This window comes from Lepisosteus platostomus, chromosome 1 (genome assembly GCF_059453375.1).
Source record: "Lepisosteus platostomus isolate fLepPlt1 chromosome 1, fLepPlt1.hap1, whole genome shotgun sequence".
Taxonomy (NCBI): Eukaryota; Metazoa; Chordata; class Actinopteri; order Semionotiformes; family Lepisosteidae; genus Lepisosteus; species Lepisosteus platostomus.
The window spans coordinates 62,779,688-62,802,616 of NC_142611.1; the positions used below are offsets into that span (position 1 = coordinate 62,779,688).

The 22,929-nt window shown below is 54.6% G+C and overlaps 1 protein-coding gene across 3 annotated transcripts in view; it reads right to left on the minus strand.

The window, feature by feature from the left end:
* The window catches only part of adcy6a (adenylate cyclase 6a), a 65,646-nt gene extending 43,245 nt beyond the window's left edge, over positions 1-22,401 (minus strand). The window contains exons 1-3 of one of the 3 annotated variants that reach the window (XM_088633424.1): positions 21,956-22,401; positions 16,841-17,014; positions 15,463-16,408 (exon numbers count right to left, since the gene is read on the minus strand). In XM_088633424.1, coding sequence (XP_088489550.1) covers positions 15,463-16,407 — 945 coding nt within the window. In that variant the 5' untranslated portion in view covers position 16,408; positions 16,841-17,014; positions 21,956-22,401. Of the gene's footprint in view, positions 1-15,462; positions 16,409-16,840; positions 17,015-20,772; positions 21,457-21,955 lie in introns of those variants that run through there. The other 2 variants (XM_088633422.1, XM_088633423.1) reach the window with 2 other exon arrangements.
* Between the last annotated feature and the right edge of the window lie 528 nt (positions 22,402-22,929).

The following is a 22,929-nucleotide window of genomic DNA, read 5'->3' on the forward strand; positions in this document are numbered from 1 at the left end:
ACTAGAGGGCTGTCTCTCCTTTAGTTCCAGCCCCACAGCGCACAGGCGCCTGGGTCCATTTTTAGACAGGCAGCCGTCTAAATCTGAGAACCAGGATAAAGGGCTTTACACAAAGAGTGGTGTGGGTGTGGAACAGGGTACCCAGCAATGTTGTTTAAAGCCGATACCCTGGCTTCATTCAAGAAGTATCTGGATGAGACCCGCAGGCCACTCTGCTACTAGCTACCAAACAGGCCAACCGTGTGCAACGGCTCTAATGATTTCCCTCGTCACACTCCCTCGCAGGGTCTGAACACATCGAGCACTGCCTCTGCAGTCAGTGGCCTGATTTCAACCTGTTTCAGACTCCCAGAATCCCCCCCCCCAAACAGACGCTTTTTGCGAAACACCAGTCAGTTCTTCTGCTCTGTACGTGTTCAACCATGCAGATGCTGTACTGCTGCTCCCCTAACCTTCTGGATCATGTTCCGTTAACAGTATGTGTCACATCATGAGCACAATCAATACCGGAGTTCTAACGGCAGCACTAAAATACCAGAACCACTGAGTGATCTGCGATCCTGACTGGGACTGGGGACCTGCGCCCTTCAGGAATCAGCTGCTAGCGCTGCTCTCTCTCTGTGTGTCCGTGCACAGCGCTCACAAACTAGAAACACCAGGGGGAGAGAGAGGGGCTGGCTCGTCTTGCGTAGCCGCTCCTGATCGATAGATAGAGTGACACGCGAGAGGAGCTGAACAAACACACGGCGGGGCTCAGGGTTCGGTTACACAGGACACTTACGTAAGCTGTCTCCTGACCTGGTGTGCACGTGCGGGCACACACACACACACACACACACACACACACGCTCCTGATTAGATCACCAGCCCTGTCTCTCCGGAGCCTCAGGCGCACGCATAGTCAGGGGTCCACCTGGCCGGAAGGAAAGAGCAGGAGACCGCCGACGGCCCGCAGCACAGCCGCGCGATCCGGGGTCAGGGGTCACAGGCCGGGGGCAGAGACCGGCAGGGGGAGCCCGACTCTTGCAGGCTTGCAGGTGACGCCTTTGGGTGGGCGTTTCAATTTTGTTCATTAAAAAAAATTCCACTTGTTATGTGGAAAGTGCAGCACCGTGGTGCAGTGGACGGCACTGCTGTCCCGCTGCGCGGGGATCACTTCTGGACCTAGGGTCCTATCTGTGTGGAGCTCTGGGTTCTTCCCACAGTCCAAAGGCGTGCTGGTAGTTACCTGGCTTTTAGGGAAACTGGCCCTGGTGTGAGTGTGTGTCTGTGTGTCTGCGATGGCCTGCTGTCCTGTCCAGGGCGTATCTTGTCTTGCACTCCTTGCATGCCAGGATAGGCTCCAGCTCCCCCACAGCCCTGAGCTGGAAAAAAGGCTGAGGAAATGGATGGATGGACTTTGGACCGTGGGAGGAATCCAGAGCACATTCGTGCTTTCACATTCCTCCCACGTGCACAGTACAAAGCTTATCACTATGCAACCATACTGCCCATTGAATTCAATCTCCTCTCACGATCCTCTAATTTCTCTTAGTACTACATTTAAGACCAGATCCTATCTGGGACTAGACTACAGATCAAAAGTGGTCTGTACACAATACTGGGTTTCTGAAAGTACATTCTGGTCTCTGCTCATCTCATTCCAAGCAAGACATCCCAGAAAACCTAATTCCCATGATCTGCTTCATGTGGATTCCATTCTTGCCAGGAAAGGGCTTCATTTCACACTGCATGTAAATATGTTGCAGCCTATTTACACAGCTGTGCAGAGGTCTTGCACAAGTTCAGCACAATCAGTTACACTGCAAGTGTGTTCAAGCACCAGGAATTCTCTCCAGGCCCCCGCTGGTGCTGGATCTGTTCTCAGTCCTGTGACTGGGGCTGATGCAGCTCAGGCTGGGTGAGGAGTCATTCAGCACCTTCAAGTCTCTCTGACCAGCGTCTCTCAAGCACCGTCTGGCAGCTCAAGGACAGCCGGACACGAGCGGCCAGCAGGAAGGGCTGTAGGGGCTGCTGTCACACTGACCGGTCCAGCGTGGTGACCGGCTGTCAGGGGCTCCTGGTCAGTCAGCAGGAGCTCCTCAACCCCACAGAGCTGAAAGGACACTTTTTATATGACAGGACACAGAGGCGTCAGGATCAGCTGCTGGACTGAAACACAGCGGCTGCAGGTTCAATAGATCAGAACAGACCTGGGCCTCTGCAGGGAGAAGAAACTTCCCTTACTCCACCCAAACAGGCACTATATATTGTGTCTTGGGAACAAAAGCAGCACAAATGCTACTTTCACAGGCATCAACAGAGCACTAATGAATGCAATGGGTTTCAATGTCTGTGCGGCGCTCGACCCCTGTTCTGAGGGCAGAATGAAAAGGGGGTGGACACACCCTCTGACACACCCGCCTGCAAGAGCCTCTTGCCACACAGTGAGCAGGAGCAGAGCTGTGTGGAAGGACGCTGACTGTCCAAGACTTGTGCACAACAGGTCACGTCTAGGCTCACCAGATGACTGCCCAGTGTCTCAACCACGGCTGTGCACACAAGAAAACGGTCCCCAAGGCAACACGTAACTGGTCATACTGGTTCCCAGAGCAAAGGGATCTGAGGGGGAGGGAGTTTAGGGGGGGACCGCAGAATACCTGATACAGAACACATGAACTCAAAACATCTGGCCTACGCACACTAAGAGGGAGAGACAGGGGCACTAGGACCACGCAACACTGACCTCAGGGTAGCCGTGAGGGGGAGAAGAAGGAGGGAGAAGCAGAGAAGCGAGAGGAGAAAGAACAAGAGGACAGAGAGAGCGAGAGAGTCGGACCCCATCCCTGTCACACACCAGATAAGAGGGAAAAAACATGACGTGAGCCTTCGCAGAAAAACCGCAAGCGGGATATTTAAGGAACAAATCCATCGGCCCACAGGGCACAGAAGGAAAAACAAAACATCAAAACAGTAACTGGTGTCGCCAGACAGACAGCCGGGCTGATCCCTCTCTCCGCAGACACTGGACTCTGAAGCCTCGGACTCCGGAGCGCCAGCTGCGTGCCAACTCCCACCAGCCGCCCCCTCTCTCCTGCGGGACCCTGGGGAGACCCGGGGCATGGCCGCCGGCTTGCCCTCGCGCAGGCCAGAGAAACGAAGCCCGGAACCGTGGAGCGAGTCACAGCGCTTCCCCTGAGACAGTGTCCGGGCGGATTCACACACGCCGGGAAAGGAAAGAGGGGAGTCAGTCTGGGAGGCTCACGTAGGACTCGTGTGGCTCGTCAACACATTTTTTGGGGTCTGGACCCTCGTTAAAAGGAGAGGGGCCGTATTTAATACTGGGGTCTGGAGCCTCGTTAAAAGGAGAGGAGCTGTATTTAATACTGGGGTCTGGAGCCTCGTTAAGGGGAGAGGAGCCGTATTTAATACTGGGGTCTGGAGCCTCGTTAAGGGGAGAGGAGCTGTATTTAATACTGGGGTCTGGAGCCTCGTTGAGGGGAGAGGAGCTGTATTTAATACTGGGGTCTGGAGCCTCGTTAAGGGGAGAGGAGCTGTATTTAATACTGGGGTCTGGAGCCTCGTTAAGGGGAGAGGAGCTGTATTTAATACTGGGGTCTGGAGCCTCGTTGAGGGGGGAGGAGCCCTATTTAATACTGGGGTCTGGAGCCTCGTTAAGGGCAGAGGAGCCCTATTTAATACTCCAGTCTGGAGCCTCGTTAAGGGGAGAGGAGGCACAGTTGTGCAACCAGGTTCTGATTCTTAGCTTATGCAGACCTACCCCTCAAATGAACTAGACTGATTCTTGTACGTACCCGCCCACTTCAAAGAACACAACATCAGGCTCAACTCTGCTGATGTCACACTACAGTACTACAGGACAGTAGACAACCGCCTGGTGTCACACTGATTTGTGTCCCCCAGACTTCCTGCCTGCAGTTTCATGTTCTAATGCCGCACAAGCCCTTGCCGCTGTTGCTCTTTCTACTACACTGGGCATTGTCCACGACATCTCGTGCTACAGTCAAGACGAAAAAAGCACCAACACAAAAAAAAAAAACACATTTTAAAAAACGGAGGCTTGCAACATGGTTGCACTTGTTTTGAAAGGGGGTAGCCGTAAAAACCTTAAACAGCATCACGGTGACTCTGAGGCGTACTTTCCCCTCTCATTACTAAGGAGTGTCCGAACGAGGGCTGTGCACACAGGAAAAACAGTCCCCAGCAAAACACTTAACTGGCCAAACAGTTCCCATAGCCAGAGGATCCTCCTAAAATTGCGGAAGGCCTGATACAAAACACATGGTCTTGAAAGAGCCTGCCAGAAACTCCACATCTTGCCAGCACCCTGTTACTTTCAGAACGTCAGAGAGGGCCAGGGGGCAGAGAGAGAGGCAGCTCTTTTATCTCTCCAGTTCAAAGCCTTTCATCCCAGGTCTGGGCTGCAGATTCTGACCAAAGGCCTCGTTCGTCTTGTAACACTTGTATAAGTCGCCCTTAGCATCGTGTGAAGGCACAAACACTGTCTTGTGCCCTCCGCATGTCGACACGCCCCATGCTGGGGTGAGAATCGCCTTTGCCTCTTTATGCCTGAGCGTGGGGTGATGCCCCCTCAGCCGTGACCCTGGCCCCCCTACAAACAGCACAACGAAACCCCCTGCATTTGTTAACGCTCCGTTTCTGCTGCTTTGTGCTGTTGAAAGTAGCATTTTTTCTGCTTTTGTTCCCGAAATATAGCGCCTTTTTCGGGGGGGTCATGACCTCACTCACTCAGCATCCCCAAGTGGCGCAGGAGAAGCGGACTCATCTCATTCCCTGGTGCTCTGCTAGTGAAGGTTTGTCCCATTGAAAGTAGAATCCGAGGTGCTTTTGCCCTCCAGATATAGCTCCTTTTTTTTGGGGGGGGGGGGGGTTGTGACCTCTCTCAGCATCCCTACAGCAGAAGAAGAGGTCTGATATGGAGGTCAAGTTAATATATCAGAGATCAGCTAAACACAGAATGCTGCTTTCAATTGACCAGAAGATCACAGCTGAGCGATCTAGGGGTGCTGATCTGTGTGTATTTTTACGGGACCAACGTCATCTGACTCCTCGAGAAAGAAGGCACTGTTCTTCAGAAACAAAATCAGGACGCGACTGTCAATGGCACAAACCAGCACCAGCAGAGCGCTAACGAATGAGACTGCTTTGGTTCTCCTGCGCTGCTGGAGGGGGTCCGAGTGTCCTTACTCCACCCAAACAGGCACTATATATTGTGTCTTGGGAACAAAAGCAGCACAAATGCTACTTTCACAGGCATCAACAGAGCACTAATGAATGCAATGGGTTTCAATGTCTGTGCGGCGCTCGACCCCTGTTCTGAGGGCAGAATGAAAAGGGGGTGGACACACCCTCTGACACACCCGCCTGCAAGAGCCTCTTGCCACACAGTGAGCTCCCCGGCAACTAACAGGAGAGCGACAGCTGATTGGAGGAGAGGCATGATTCCCAATGATGTCACTGCTAGTCACAGAAAGCCAAGAGCTCCCTGGTCTACTAATCCCACCTCAGCTGCTCAGTCTAAGTCATGGTCCTTTTATTGCGTGTTATCATGTGTGTTTGTTTTATCATTAATGCATTTAATGTATCGACAGAGGGTAACCCAGCCCTGCCACCCAGCTACAGGACCTGACACAGACGCTCACATGACTGGTGGATTTTTTTCACGTGAGGCTGGCTGAATCAGTGCAATCAGACATCCGCTTCCTAACAGCTTCATCCAATTCAGGGTTGCAGGGGAACCGGAGGCTACCCCAGAAAGCAACAGGTGCAAGGCAGGATACACCCCGGATGGCACGCCAGTCCATCGCAGGGCACACATCACACAGACACACACACTCACACCAGGGCCAGCATGCCTTTGGACTGTAGGAGGAAACCAGAGCACCCGGAGGAAACGCACTCAAACACAGGGAAAACTTGCAAACTCCAGACAGTAGACATTAAACAGTGCCTCGGGTCTGGAACTAAATGCTCGCACTGGCAGCAGTGCTAACCACTGCACTGAGAAATCCAAGGGCAATGGAAAAAAACCAGAAAAAGAGTTTGAATTTCGGGAGAAAGAGCGTGATGTCCCAGCTGGAACACTCTCAGCTTCCCCCTGCAATGCAATTTTTTGCAAGAGCTTCCCGATAAGAGGAAACAGGCGGCTAATTGGCACAGATCACAACGAGCCGGCCTGAATAAGGAGTTTGTTGAAGCCATCGCCTTGAGCCGCAAAAACAGACGCTCTTAGATAATACCAGCTTGTTTTCGGTTTCCAAGAAACCATCTGCACATCTAAGCATGTGTGCCGTCTTCATTCATTTAGCCAAGGCAACTTACAGTTAATGACAACTGTATTGTACACAACTGGAAAGCTGGAAATCGCTGCAGGGCACACATGAGCGCATACTGGGGAGACTGAGCTGTGGCCACAGGGTCGCTTAGCTACCCAGAATCGCCAGTGACCAGCTAGACTTTTTTAAACTGGAGCCCTGGGAGATGGCAGGGAGCCCTGGGGAGAGGCTGAAAATCAGGAGCCCTGCTTCACATCAGTAATCCGCACAGGATCAACGCCTATTTCTGTCTCTCCTGCGTCAGTCCACGAGCTGAGGAGCACCTGTGTCTGCACTGCAACCTGCAGCTCCCTCAGAGTGTCTCACACACACGCGCTGCCCACTCCAGGAGGAGGAGAGCTGGGCTTGATTACACTGCCTGCTGGAGTGAAACACGTTCACACGTTCATCTGATCAGCACTGTGTGGCACTGGGAGAAAAACTCTGGGACCAGACAAACAATCGTCCCTAAAATAACAAGCCTGATCCCAGAATTCCCACTCCCACCAGATTCAGAACAGCTCCCAATCCTACTGGGAGAAGGAGGAGGGAACTGGCAGCCCAGTATGTGATCTCCTGTCGCAGCCTGAGGAACTGAGAGTGAGGCTGTCTCTCCATAATTTGAAGCGATGTCTGTAAATGTCCAATAATGTTTGTGTCTGTAAATGCTGCATTGATTGTATACGCTTTAGCAACACTAATTCATCGGTCATGCCTATAAAGCTGCTTGAATTTGACTCGAACGGCAGGAGAGGTGTGTTTCGATACCTGCCAGGGCTCTCGGTTGTTCAGCTGATGAACTACAGAAGAGAACAGGAGAAGGCAGACAACCAGAAGACAGAGCTGAGAATGCAAGAGAGGGGGAGGGAAAGCCTGGATCTCTCAGTGGGAGAGAGGGGCAGAGAGCAAGAGAGAGGGAGAGAGAGGGACAGAGGGACAGAGAGGGAGAGAGAGGGACAGAGGGGCAGAGAGACAGAGGGACAGAGAGGGAGAGAGAGAGAGGGACAGAGAGGGAGAGACAGAGGGACTGGAACAGAGAGCGAGAGAGAGGGACAGAGAGGGAAAGAGAGGGACAGAGAGGGAGAGAGAGGGACAGAGAGGGACAGAGGGGAAGAGAGACAGAGGGACAGAGAGGGAGAGAGGGGTAGAGAGACAGAGGGACAGAGAGGGACAGGAACAGAGAGGGACAAACAGAGACAGAGAGAGAGAGTGGGACAGAGGGCAGGAGACAGAGGGACAGAGAGGGACAGGAACAGATAGGGACAAACAGGGACAGAGAGAGAGAGGGACAGGGGGCAGGAGACAGAGAGGCAGACACACGCTCACACAGAGAGGGCACAGTGTTCTCCTTGCTGCTATTTCACACTCTCCCTGGCGAGGTTCCTGGGTGCCCCCCCACCACTGCCCTGGTTCAGGGACAGCACAAAGAGGGCCATTGTTCCCGCCATCTCCCCCTGCCCCTCCAGAACACAGCCCGTGGGTCCGATTCCGGGGAAACAGCGCCACAGTGGGAGAGCCGGCCCACCTCTGGGGAGATCTAGATCCCAGGAGTCAAATTAAACAGCACAGCCGACAGGGCCATGTCTCTCCAGCCACACGACACCCACAGTTCCTGCGCCCCTCACCCACATCCAGCCACATGGCCTTGAGGACCAAGAGCCTCGCGTCCCGGGTGGCATGCAGATTTGTCTTTATCGAGCACCGAAAACCACAGCAGCACCCGTCCGAAATTGACCCTCTAGTGCCCAGCCCAGTAGGAGGCAGGAGACACCGCACAGTAAGCTCACTGAACACTACATTCCCCCCACCGGAAACACAACCAGCACTAGTGAGCAGCTCACGATCACCAAAACGGTTAATGAGGCTCAGCATTAAAGCAACACAAACCAGGCAGGGCCTGACACAGATGCTCATGCAGAAGCATGCCATCTGCAGGAGCCTACCCCAGATCTGTCGCAAGAACATTAGGAAAAACCATGAATGCACAGATGGACATAGTAAGTAGCGCACTGAAATTGGACACTCAGGTATCTGGGAAAGGCTGGTGTCAGCAGCTTCAAGATCACACTCCCTACATTGCACGCAATTTCAAACAACTTCTGAATTTGTAATTCCCCTCAGCCAAGGAGAAACACAGAGCATTCCAGAGGTACTCACGAGCCAGCGGACTTCACTCTGTAGGTCTGTATTCGTGCAAATGCTTTCTAAATGTAACCGGCAGCTGATGCACCGATGCCAGGACTGTGGTTATGCAAATGTTTGGACACCACATACACGCGATACAACATTCAAAACTGAAGCCCAGGTAGACTCAAAACACAGACCAACCTGTGAAACTCCTCCTCTTGTTCACCGCTCCATAACCTCCTGCCAGAGGTAATGTTATTTGAATAAAAGGGAAGCCAGTTCTTCCAATCCACATAAACATAACTGAATCCCTGGACAACATACTGTAGCTGAATGAGCAGCAGACACTGCAATCAGACAATGAACTGTCTCAGGACACTTTCAGGTGAAACCCTTCTTTCCTTGAGGGGTTTACTGTTTGTGTTATAGGGAAACCATGCTAAAATAAATTGGTTATAGTGATCTATGTAGTTTGGGTATTGTTACTGTATAAAGTAATTTCATACCACAAAAAAAAACAATTCCATCCATCTATTTTATGACATTTTTTTCCAATTCAGGGTGGCGGGGGAGCAGGAGCCTATCCCAGTAAGCAGGTGCAAGGCAATATACACCCTATACAGGACACACACACAGACACAAACACACACTCACACCAGGGCCAGGTTTCCCAGAAGCCAGTTAACCCACCAGCATGTCTTTGGACTGTGGGAAGAAGCAGGAAAACCTGGATGTGCTGCCCTTAAAAGCAATTTCCCCCAGTTGTATTCATTTAAAAAGTAATCCCTTACACAAGTAAATCAGAATTGCAATGGGTAACTTTTCCAAAGTAACTTTTCCAGCCCTGGCAATTGGCACAGCGTTCCCATGTGAGATGGAGTAGAGAGACAACAATGCGAGTCTGATTGCTGACGAACACAGAAGCGGTACAGGTTCTGGGTACAGGACGGACAGGCTCAGGGTGCTGAAACAGCAGCTCCACCTGGGAGACACCCAGCAGCTCAGGGGAGGAGAGAGACACTGCCGCTCCAGGGGGCTGAAGGGGGAGCGGGAGGGGGGACAGACTGTACAGGAATAGAGACGAGTGTCCCTGGTGGGTGGGCATGTCAGCGAAGCGTGCCGTCCCCTTCTCAAGCTCCCCCTGCAGGGCGGGAGTGGTCACAGCAGCCACAGTCTTAACGACAACTGGAGAGTGCAAACTGGGCAGGTCTTCGAATAAAACCAAAAACAAGTTGAGAAAAGGATCTTAAATACAGCCACAGTCATTAGCAGAGCCATTAGCCCCTGCCAAGCTGCTAATGTTCTTAGGCCGAGGAGTGTCTGCTGAGCGGCTTGGGTTTAATCCCAACTCTCATCGGAGGGATGATCCGCACAATCGCTCCCAAAACCTCCAAGCCAATCAAGCTGCTCCTCTGGATTCTCTGTCTGGAGGAAGGGAGCCAAAGGCAGGGGACACGGAGAGCACCGCGCACAAGACAGAGACCTCCGCCCGCCGGAATAACAGCGCTGCCCGCCACACCCTGAGCCGGGAGGGGGACCCGCCGGGCCTGCCCCTGCGGCAGCCCACCGCAGCCCGGGCTCTCGAGTGAGCACGCAGCCTGGGAAGAGGGCACACCGCAGGGGCTGTCAGACAAACCCCCCTCTCCCCAGCCCCCAGCCATGAACACGGCAAAGGGACTATCGACATCGAGTTACAGGACATCGCCGAATCTCGCCCGCCTCACTCCCTCACTGAGCCCCAGCTCCCAAGGGGCAGAGCCGCCATTGGCTATATATCTGTATCTGAGGGCTCTTTTTACACATCAGCTCCTGGCTCAAACCAGGCTTGACAGGCCTATGGGAAAGTTCACAGCAGACTGCAGGCCAACATCCAAAAGACTGCATCTGATAAGCAAATAGGCAAACAGGCCACACAATAATATCAGAGACTCAGCTTAAATGCTCAGGACCTGCTAGGAATCTGACTCCCTTTCCAAGAAAGCCAGATTACTCCACTTTCTGTTAGGGGGGGTTACCTAACTTAGGATTTAACACTCCTCACACCATCTTACACACTCGAAACCACAGAATACACAGAGAATTCCCCCTAAGAATATATTTAAACACTTAGATCTGTTTACCTTCAACTACCATGGCAGCTCAGTAACTCATGGGAACAAATTTCAACCCCCCCCCCCCCTCTTTTCTACATGAATGGACCGGTCTGCGAGAGGCGATCGTTGCGCTTCGGAATGGCACACATGTCATCTGCAAAGGGGAAGCCCACATGTAGACCACAAACTGGCCCAACTGGTCTTCAATGAGTGAAGACTGGGGCTGATAAGCAAACCCTGATCACAGGGTTTCACAGAAAAACATCACCAGCGCCTAGGCTGCACTCTTACAAGGGAACTACAGATACAGGGTTTGTTTCAGAGAGCAGGACACTACCCGACTGGATAGTCCAAGCATTATGTTTCATGAACTGCTCATCCGATTCTAAGGCGAAAATCGAATCATCAGAGCAGGGTGCAATATCTGTGTGGAGTTTGCATGTTCTCCCTGTGTTTACACAAGTTTCCTCCAGGTGCTCCGGTGTCCTCACACAGTCCAAAGACATGCTGGCAGGACATCTGACTTCTGGGATAATTGGCCCTAGTATGAGTGTGTGTCTATGTGCCCTGCAATAGGCTAGTGTCCCAACCCAAAAATCATAAGAATAAGAATATGCCACAGTGTGTGGATACTCATGGTCCTGTCTATCCTCTTCAACATGGCGTTAAACGCAAAAGCGTTTTTGCTGCAGCAGCTACTGATGGGACAGACGCCAGAAAGAATATGAGCAGTGCTCTTTGCTCATGTTAAAACAGTGCTCTTTGCTCATGTTAAACAGTACTAATACTGGAGCTCTAATACACTAATTAGAGCTAAACACTAAACACTAAACACTAATACTAATACTCATGTTAAACAGCACTAATACCGGAGCTCCAGTGTGAGCAGTGCTCTTTGCTCATGTTAAACAGCACTAATACCGGAGCTCCAGTGTGAGCAGTGCTCTTTGCTCATGTTAAACAGCACTAATACCGGAGCTCCAGTGTGAGCAGTGCTCTTTGCTCATGTTAAACAGCACTAATACCGGAGCACCAGTGTGAGCAGTGCTCTTTGCTCATGTTAAACAGCACTAATACCGGAGCTCCAGTGTGAGCAGTGCTCTTTGCTCATGTTAAACAGCACTACCGGAGCTCCAGTGTGAGCAGTGCTCTTTGCTCATGTTAAACAGCACTAATACCGGAGCTCCAGTGTGAGCAGTGCTCTTTGCTCATGTTAAACAGCACTAATACCGGAGCTCCAGTGTGAGCAGTGCTCTTTGCTCATGTTAAACAGCACTAATACCGGAGCTCCAGTGTGAGCAGTGCTCTTTGCTCATGTTAAACAGCACTAATACCGGAGCTCCAGTGTGAGCAGTGCTCTTTGCTCATGTTAAACAGCACTAATACCGGAGCTCCAGTGTGAGCAGTGCTCTTTGCTCATGTTAAACAGCACTAATACCGGAGCTCCAGTGTGAGCAGTGCTCTTTGCTCATGTTAAACAGCACTAATACCGGAGCTCCAGTGTGAGCAGTGCTCTTTGCTCATGTTAAACAGCACTAATACTGGAGCTCCAGTGTGAGCAGTGCTCTTTGCTCATGTTAAACAAGGCTTCAGTATTCCACCGCTGCCTGCCCTTTGCTCGGGGGGCTGGGGTCCTGGGAAGGGGAGGTGACAATGGCACACGTGGAGCCTGTGGGGGCCAGGAGTGAGCAGGGAGGAGGGTGGGCGTGCCTGGGGGAGGGGTGGCTGCTGGCTGTGTGTTTACACTGAGGAAATGGCTGTCATTGACCAGGACTTCCTTCCCTCTGTGCTCCACTGCCGGCCTTCAGCACCACCATCCCCCCCGCCGGCAGCTCCATCCCGACCCCCTGAGGCTCACACACAGCTGATACACACACACAGACACACACTGGCACACACATCTGATACACACAGAAATGCAGTGACACACAGAGACACAATGAGACACAGCTGACAGACACACACAGAGACATACAGGCACAGTGACACACACAGAGACACACTGAAACAAACTGACACACAGAGACACACTGATACACACAGAAACACACACTGACGCAAAGAGACACACTGAGACACACGGACACACACAGAGACTGACACACAGACACACTCACAGATACAATGATACACAAAAAGACACACACAGAGACACAGACCAATACACAAAGACACACGCCAACACTGATACAGATACACTGATACAGATCAATACACACAAGCATGTTCACACAGCCACACAAACACGCAAAAACACCAACACATGCACAGACACTGACAGATACACACACAAGGTTGCACACATGTAGATAAAGACAACTGGCACATGCGCACACAAGTATAAATACACATACAGAACAAACGCACACTGAAAATGACACACAAAGTCAAAGACAAGAATGCAAACACACAAAGACAATGACAAACGGCAGGCCCACACAGTCCCTACACAGCTGTGGGCAGACTGGCGGTGTGCCCCCTCTCCCTTCTGCATTCCCACTGCCCCGGGACAGAGCAGAGTGCCCTGGGCCACTGCCTCTCACCTCCCCCAGTTTCAGGCCTGGAGCTTCTCGGGAGGAAAGGGAGCAGCGGAGGCCGAGCGCTCGTGGAGTTAATGAAATTAAACCCTCTCCAGAGTCCGTGTGTGTGTGTGTGTGTGTGTGTGGAGGAGGGGGTAACAGGAAGAAACAAACCCATTCCTTCTCCCTTTCCTCTCTTTCTTCCCTCCCCCTCCCTAGTCTTCCTCCAGTGCAGCCCAGCCGCCCCCCCAGCAGGACAGTGTGCCCCTTGTGCCAGCGAGATGACATGAGCCTGACACACAGACAGGGGAGTCCTGCTCACACTGACCTTGAGCAAGCGCTGGCCACACACCACACACACACATCCTGCAACACACAGCATAACACCACACACATCCTGCAACACACAGCACAACACCACACACACATCCTGCAACACACAGCACAACACCACACACATACTACAACACACAGCACAACACCACACACACACATCCTACAACACACACAGCACCACACACATCCTGCAACACACAGCAGAATACCACACACATCCTGCAACACACAGCAGAACACCACACACACACATCCTGCAACACACAGCAGAACACCACACTCACACATCCTACAACACACACCACAACACCACACACATCCTACAACACACAGCAGAACACCACACACACACATCCTACAACACACAGCAGAACACCACACACATCCTGCAACACACAGCACAACACCACACACATCCTACAACACACACCACAACACCACACACATCCTACAACACACAGAACACCACACACACACATCCTACAACACACAGCAGAACACCACACATCATGCAACACACAGCACAACACCACACACATCCTACAACACACAGCACAACACCACACACACATCCTGCAACACACACCACAACACCACACACACATCCTGCAACACACAGCACAACACCACACACATCCTACAAAACACAGCACAACACCACACACACACATCCTGCAACACACAGCAGAACACCACACACATCCTACAACACACAGCATAACACCACACACACACATCCTACAACACAGCACAACACCACACACATCCTACAACACACAGCACAACACCACACACACATCCTGCAACACACAGCAGAACACCACACACATCCTACAACACACAGCACAACACCACACACATCCTACAACACACACCACAACACCACACACATCCTACAACACACAGCACAACACCACACACACATCCTGCAACACACAGAACACCACACATCCTACAACACACAGCACAACACCACACACATCCTACAACACACAGCACAACACCACACACACATCCTGCAACACACACCACAACACCACACACACATCCTGCAACACACAGCACAACACCACACACATCCTACAACACACAGCACAACACCACACACATCCTACAACACACAGCACAACACCACACACACATCCTGCAACACACAGCAGAACACCACACACATCCTGCAATGCACAGCAGAACACCACAAACACATCCTGCAACACACAGCACAACACAACACACACATCCTACCACATCATAAAACACACGCACCACACACATCCTACAACACACAACCATCCTACAACACACACACCACAACTCATATCCTATAACACACACACATCCTTCAACACAAACACCACAGCACGACACACACATACACATCCTACAACACACATACTACACACATATATCCTACAACACACACACAATACACCATAACACACACACTACACCACAACATAACACTCACACAACACACCACACCACAACGCATGCATCCTACAACACATACACAGGCATGCATCACACACCACACCACAACATAACACACACACACATCACACCACACACATCCTACAACACACACCAACCACACCACAACACAAGCCTGGCCATCTCTCAGGACTCACCCTGGCCACCCAGCCCGGTCACACATATCCAGCATGAGGGAAAAGTGACAGCGGCTAGAGACGTCTACACAGTCTGTGGACTCCCCAAGACCAACCTGCACCACACCCCCTCCCCCGGCTTCCCCGTTCGGCTGCTCCTGTGAGATACTGCGCTCTGCTCTGCTTTTGCCAGAATCTCGCTTAACTCTTAACTGCGTCTATTCCTTTTACGTGAAGGCAACAGCACACCCGGCTCATGTGGCCCCCCCCCGGGCAGCCACAAGGGTTTAATGTGTGGGCCGCAAGCCTGCTGCTGGGAAGCCACAGACAGCCTCCGGGCTTCCGATCCAGCCAAGCTCGGAACGGCGGGGTCTGGTCAACAGGGCGGATTAAACGCGGGAAAAACGGACTCGAGCCCGGTCGATCACCAGCTCTGCTCTCCTACCTGTCTCCACAGGAAGCTGTCCTCCAGGTTGAGCCTCCAGGCGGTGAGCATGTGGATGGAGGAGAGCACCACCCCGCTCAGCACGGCCGCCCTCATGCGCACCGGCAGCAGGGTGTAGATGATGTAGATGAAGAACACGGACCACCAGATGCCCTCGGAGGCGGAGCGCGGCTCCACCCTCAGCACGCCGAAGACCTGCACCACGAAGAGCACGGCGATGACCAGGTAGCTGACGATCCACATGTAGTCCTGGTGGAAGCCGTTGCGGTTGCAGACCACCATGAGCGCCAGGAAGAGCGCCATGGCCACGGCCAGCACGGAGGCGTAGGCCACGTCGGGGGGGCCCTGCACGCAGTGGAAGGCCAGCATGACGCCGCACACGATCACCAGCACGCCCATCAGCATGGTCAGGCTGCTCTGGTTCAGCCGGAAGAAGTACCGCTGGTACAGCCGCTCCAGCTTGGCCGACTGGAACTTCTTGGACTGGAAGACCCGCGCCACCCTCTGCCAGCAGTCCGCCGCCGTCAGCGCGCCCCCGGCGCCGCCCGCGCCGTCCTCCGCGTCCCCTCCTTTCCTCCCCTTCGCCTCCCCGTCCTCGAACCCCAGGTCCACCGACTTCAGCCCCACCTCCCCTCCTTTCTTGCCGTAGTGGTCCTCCTGCCAGCCGCAGCGCAGGCCGAAGCTGCCCCCGCCCCCGCCGGAGGCCACGCCCCCGGCCCCTCCCACGCCGCCGCCCCCGGCGGCCCGGTTGTTGCCGCGGTGATGGTGGTGGGGGGCCTGGGCGGGGGGCTCCATGGCCTCGGGGTCCCGCAGGCAGCTCATGTAGCGGGGTCCGCACAGCGAGGAGCCGGCGGCTTTCCGCTTGGACTTCTTGCCATTGCGCTCCCCCCACGCGGTCTTGCGGTCGTCCACCCTGGCGACTAGGAAGCCACTGAACCACGACATCCTGCAGGGGGGCAAGAGGGACGGGACAGGGGCAGGGGGGGGAGTCAGCACCCCGCAGGAGCACGGCTGAACAGACCCACCCCAGCCACTTCTTCTCATCGGGGTCACGGGGGGAGCTGGAGCCTATCCCAGCAAGCAATGGGCTCAGGGCAGGCTACCCCCTGGAGGGGACACCAGTCCATCACAGACACACACACTCTCACACCAGAGCCAATTAACCCACCAGCACGTCTCTGGACTGTGGGAGGAAACCCACACTTACACTGGGAGACCACGCAGACTCCACACAGACAGCACCCCAGAACTGACCCCAGGGCCCCGGCGCTTTGAGGCAGCACTGCTCACCACTGCGCCTTCCTGCGATTCAGATTCCAATCATGTGCTTTCCCAGAACACAACCCGGAGACGGGGATCTACGGCCTCTTGCTCTCACCTGTCTGGGTCCCGGCCTGTGTCCCAACCCGGCTGGCCGCTGCTGGACAGCTCATCTATCCACCTGGGGGCGCAGGGAGAGGCGGCTGCGAGGGGCTGGAAGGGCTGTGCCCAGAGCAGAGCAGCCTGAGGGCCGGGAGAGTTCCTACTGCGTCTGTCCGCTGGGCCCCTGGCGCTGAGGACGAGGGCAGAGAGGAGCAGCGTCAGACCCCGGCGCAGCCTCTACACCCTGATCATGACCCCGAGCCCCACCCGCACCCCAGCCCTGTCTCCCAAACACTGATTCTGTCCCCCAGCCCCACCCAAACCCCGACCCTGTACCCAAACCCCAACCCTGTCCCTGAACCCCAACCCCGACCCTGTCTCCCAAACCCCAACCCTGTCCCTGAACCCAAACCCCGACCCTGTACCCAAACCCCGACCCCTACCCTGACCTGAACCCTGACACCCACCCCAACACTGACCACAACCTCGAACTCCAGCCTGAACCCCGACCTCGATCCCAACCCAGCTGGGGCTCCCCTTTAAGGCAACGAGCCACTGGAGATCTGCTGTGCTTCTACAGCACATCGGATTGGCTGCTGGCGTTCTGTTGTTTGATCTACATGGGCCAGAATATTAGGAACCACCCCTGAAATAATGTGCAGGACCTCAAAGTGAGGTGTTGCACAGGGACCATCGCAGGCCCGTCCCATCCCACTCCTGCAGCAGGACGGCCTTCGGCTGGGGGTGTGAGGGGGGGTGGTGGTGTGTGGGGACTGAACTGGACAGGTCCGCTGGTTCCACTGGTTTCCAGCAGGAGTGAGGTCTGGGGATTGTTCTGACCAGGGAATGTGCTGGAAGTCTGTCTCCTGCTCCTCCAGCCCAACCCCCCCCCACACACACACGGGGGTCTGTTAATTGGACTGTGAGGTTCCTAATTTTCTTTTTGCCAAATTAGAAAATAAAAGATTAATTACATCAATCACCTTACTTTTTTATGATGATGATTAGATCTTTGACAATTCATCAACCCATAATCCATCTTTCAATATTCTTAGGGGGTCACAGGTCTATCCTCCCAAACAATGTCTTACAGCATGAAGAAACAATATTGCTCTAATTAAATGGTACTGTGTAAACACCATATTTCACAAACTGCACTGCACAGCTCCATTCCTGCAATACTGCAGTTTAAACCAGCATGCAGTCTAGGCACTGTCGTTGTATGGTCTGTAGGCATGTAGTGTTTTGGTGCTTTATAACATTTTTATACAGTACACTAACTCGAAACACTAATAAAGATACACTGGGCACAACCCCCAGAAGTACAATGTGCAAAATTAGCTACTATAAAAAATATGATGAAATTCCACTGATCCATCCATTTCTAACCACTTCATCCATTACAAGGTTGCGAGGAAACAGGAGCCTATCCCAGCACGTAACACACACAAGGCAGGGTACACCCTGGATGGGACACCAGTCCCTCATAGACACACACAGAAACCACAGCCAGTTTTCCCAGAAGCCAATTAACCTACAAACAACACCTTTGGACTGTGGGAGGACCCCCACATTATCACAGGGAGAACATGCAAACTCCACACAGACAGCAACACAGACATATTGCTGATCCCACGTCACTAGGACCCCTGCAGTCCTAGCGCACTGCCCCCCTCTGTCATGGTACCCTGCTGAACACACTCTCAGGACACAAGACAGGGCATTAACAAGAGGAGTCCATTCAGCCTGTCCAGCCTGTTAGGTAGTCAGCAGCTAATTGGAACAGGATCTCGTCCAGCTGTGTCTTGAAAGAAACCAGGGTTTCGGCTCCAACACCACAGCTCAGGAGCTTGTTCCACGCTCCCACCACGCTTTGTGTAAAGAGTTTTAAATGCACCTCCGCAGTTTCCACTTGTGAACTCTGGCTCACGTTTCACTGTTCTAAGCTTCTGACAAAGCGTCAGTCAGGATGGAACCCTGGTCAACTGTTTGGTGGCACGCTGACCCCTATATCACCCAGGAGCCCGTCTGGTCGCTGGTAATAGATTGAGCTGTAATAGGTCAGTTAATCTGATGATCTCATCCTGTTTCTTGAGGGAAACCAGAGTACCGGCGTCAATAACGTGTCACACCCTCCAGAGACTCAGCTGTAAACTTGGACACAAGAGCTGCTCCCCTTCCACAGTCCGGCTTAAGGACGCGCTGCACGCACCCACCGCTCTTCGTGTAAAGGCAGCTCCTTCTATCCCATCCCCTCGCCTTGGAAACTGAACAGGGAGCCGGGCTGTTGGAGAGCCAGGAGGGCTGAGCTCTAAATACATTTTGAACTGGCAGTTAATGAACTTGAACCAATTACAGGCTCAATTAAGCCAGAGGCAGGCGATGTCCAGCCGCTGACTCAAGACATCTGCGAAACCTGCGAGGCTGAAACCCCGTGTTTGTGTCATTCTCGGCGTTCCCTGTTTCACACAAACTGCCCACGACAATGGAAGCCCTCCTGAACGCAGGCCGCAGGGGCGGTGTGTGGTCTCAGAGATTAAATGGCGCGTGGTTCCCTCAGCTTCCTCTGAGTCAGATGTTTACTTGCTCATATCTGAAAGCCGAAAGACAGCGAAAGCACAGCCCCCTCCCGCCCCCAGAAAATAGGACAGAGCAGAGAAGCCGAACAGGACGAGGTCACTGGTCTCGGCCTGGGTCCTGGTCCGGGTGGGCACACCTCCTCTGGGGCTGCAGCTGGAGAGGGCTGGACACGGCAGGATCCCTGTCTCGCGGAGGACGAGAGTTTGGGCTGCTTTCAGCAGGACTAGGACATGCTGCAGCTTCTGTCTGCCTCCGGAACGGCCCGCCTGTGGGGGTATCTGCAACTGTACAGCTCGTCTGAGCCCCTTTCTGCCCCCGGGACGGCCCGCCTGTAGGGGTATCTACCCCCTGTACAGCTCAATTGAGCCCCTATCTGCCCCCGGGATGGCCCGCCTGCGGGGGTATCTGCAACTGTATAGCTCGTATGAGCCCCTTTCTGCCCCCGGGACGGCCCGCCTGTGGGGGTATCTACCATCTGTACAGCTGATCTGAACCCATATCTGCCCCAGGATGGACAGGGGTATCTGCCTTATTGACAGGCAGCAGTCAGGTGGCAATATTCAACACTCCTTCCCCGGTCTGGGGCCACCAGCCGCATCTCAACCGCCTTCTGGGTCTGCAGCACCCCAGCAAGACACCCCAACACCCCCCCAGCAGGACACCCCAGCGAGCCCGGGCCTGGCGTCACCCTCTGGGCAGCGCTGCCGACAGCCCGAGCCGGCCAGCTGTGGCCCAGTTCGGAAACATCTCGTGTTGTTGAAGCAAAAATAGATTTCCTCACCCCCCCGGCCCTGCCCCGACAGACACATCGTGAAATCGGACTCTCTCAGAGACTGTTCCCACCGGCCCGGGCGCCCGGCCAGGAGAGAAATAATATATACTTACACATCCTCATCCTCCGCCATTCAGACAGGAGACAATAACACGCGGGAACACGAGCTATTACGGCAGAGCACGAGAAGACGCTAATTTCTCCTGATCAGGACAAGACCGCGGGGCCCCACGGCGCGCGCTCCCCCGAAGTTCGCCCGTGGGGGAGAGAGACTCCACGGGCGCCGTTTCAAACTGCGACCCCCTGCAACACGAACGGGCTCGCGGTATCCCCCACCTCGCATCTCACAACGCCTTCTGTTTGTTTTCCTTTTCTCGGGAACCATCTACGCTTAGAAAATGTGTATGTGTTACATTTCGTGGTTTTTTTTGCTGTTGTCGTGCAAATCTCGTACAGTTGGACTGGATTGGGTCGGTCCGAGGCACGCGGGCGTTACATAACTCGACCAGCGCTCCGCACGCGCTGCAAGCCTGCTGCTCTCGAGCTCGGCCCCGGACGCGAGCTTCCATTTTCAGGCGCTGCGTTAGAAAACTCACCACTGGCGCAGCGGTGCCGTGACAACAGTCCCACAGACGCTGCATTTTGGGGCTGGCTTGTTCCAAGATCTTATCTGCAGGGGCTGCAAATCACGCTGTCAATGCCTAGCATATCGTTTCACATGACTGGTGCGAACGGCGCACTCGCTGACAGGAGGTCCACACAGCCAATAAACTCGTCCACGCGCTGGCATTACATAACTACGGCCGGGGCGTTCCGCTCCTCACAACACAGCAACAGCGGTGACCCTGTCGGCACAGTGACAGTGACAGTGCGGGGCCGCCGGAACACGGCACACCGCCACGCTGCGGGCACGGGAGAGCGCGTTTTCGGCGTCACATCAGCCGGCAGGAAACAAACAATATGTTGGAGGGGTGGGGGGGGGACAGAAACACGCCGCTGTCACTCCTCTCCACGGCCGGGCTGGTCGCATTCCAGCGCGGCGCATCGCCCGCAGGTCCCGGAGGCAAACGGGACTCGGCGGCGGCTCCGACCTTTTTACCGTGTCCCGTCGGCCGGCGGGTCACTGACGGTGCAGCGGGTGACACTGACGGCCCGCTCCCCGCTCCCCCTGCCTCCTGCCTCCGGTACCGTTTCCTTGAGCTGGAGCCGGCCACGACTCCTGAGCAGGGAGAGCGACACACGGCAGCACCAGTCCACCTTCAAAACGGCCCTACGTGGCACACATGTCTGAAACATCACGTACATGACACGGCCGCGAGTGCGCCTCGCCGGGGACCAGGATGAGTGCGAGCCGCCGGGCTGGTCCCCCCGCCTCCCCCCGGGCGCGCGGGGGTCCCCGAACCGCCCCCGCAGCCAGCGCGCGAGCGAGCCGGGAGCCCCGCCGCGCACTCACGTCCACCGCGCGCGGAACAATGCCCCACGAGCCCGCATTCCAGCGAAGTGGACCAGGCGGGCAGACACTGGCCATCGGGAGAGGGGGGGGGTGGAAACAGCACAGAGGAGACTCGGCGGAAGAGGGCTCGGACCGGACTGGAGCACAGCGCCGATTCCTCCCCCCTGCCCCTGCGACACCCCCCCCAAAAAACACACAAAATCCGATCCTATCAAAACAACAACACGACCTGGGCAGCGCTCAGAAAGGCACGCATTGATCATGCACAGGCGAATATCTGCAGCACGCAACACACTCTGAGGGGGGAGAGGGACAAACTGACTCACCATGGGGTTTTTTTAATACCGCGTACAGCTGTGATGATAATCCTCCCTTAGTCCAGAAACCCCAAAAAAATGAACGCCGCCGCGCTCCCGGGACTCGCCGCTCTTCCTAAGGCGAGCGTCCGGCTGAGAGGTGACGTCGTGTCGCGTGCATCGGGGCGAGGGGTCCGGGGGACTCGCGACACAAACAGCCCCTCCGTCCGCCTCCGTTTTTCCGCCTGTTCTCCCTTCCCTGCCCGCTGGAGCGCCCGTCACATCCAAGCTCTCTCGCTCTCGACTCTCTCTCTCTCTCGTCTCTCCCCCTCTCTCTCCAGCCGCCGCGCCTGCCCCTAGAGGTCGGTCCCGGCTCGCAGAGCGCCGAGCGAGCGATACGAGTTCATTTATCTCCCCGAGCGCTCGCCCGCCCTGTGCCCCGCAGGCCGGCGGCTCCAGCCCGGGTTTTTCTCCTCTTGTTGTCCGGCAGAGAAAAAGAAAACCCCACACACAGCCTTTACCCCGGATACGGATTATGAATATCAATACATCTTCCAGGATCTTCGTGCCTGGTTAAAACCCGAGTCTCTTCGCCGGCTCCAGTGCTCGGTTCACGCCGCAAACCGCACCGTCCTTCCTCCTGGTTCCGTTGACTGACCGACAGCCCGTCGCCACGGTCACTCCGCACGCTGGCCGGGGGTGAGACGTGGCTCAGTCCGCCGATTTATTCCTCGTTCCGCGTCGACACGCACTGGATGTGCAGCGAGGTGGTTTCAGACGCGCGTCCGGCCGGGCCGGCTCGGTCTGTGGGTCACGTCACCCGTGTCCGCGACGGCGCAGGTCCCCCGAACGGAGCGCCCACTCGGGAGTGCGTCCGCGCGAGGCTGTGCTGTGACAGCGTGCACCACCCGCTCCCACGCGAACTTGGGCACACGCACACGCACACGGGTCCTAAACGTCTTTCAGGTCCTTGATGTTTCTCGGTTGACGACGGATTCATCATT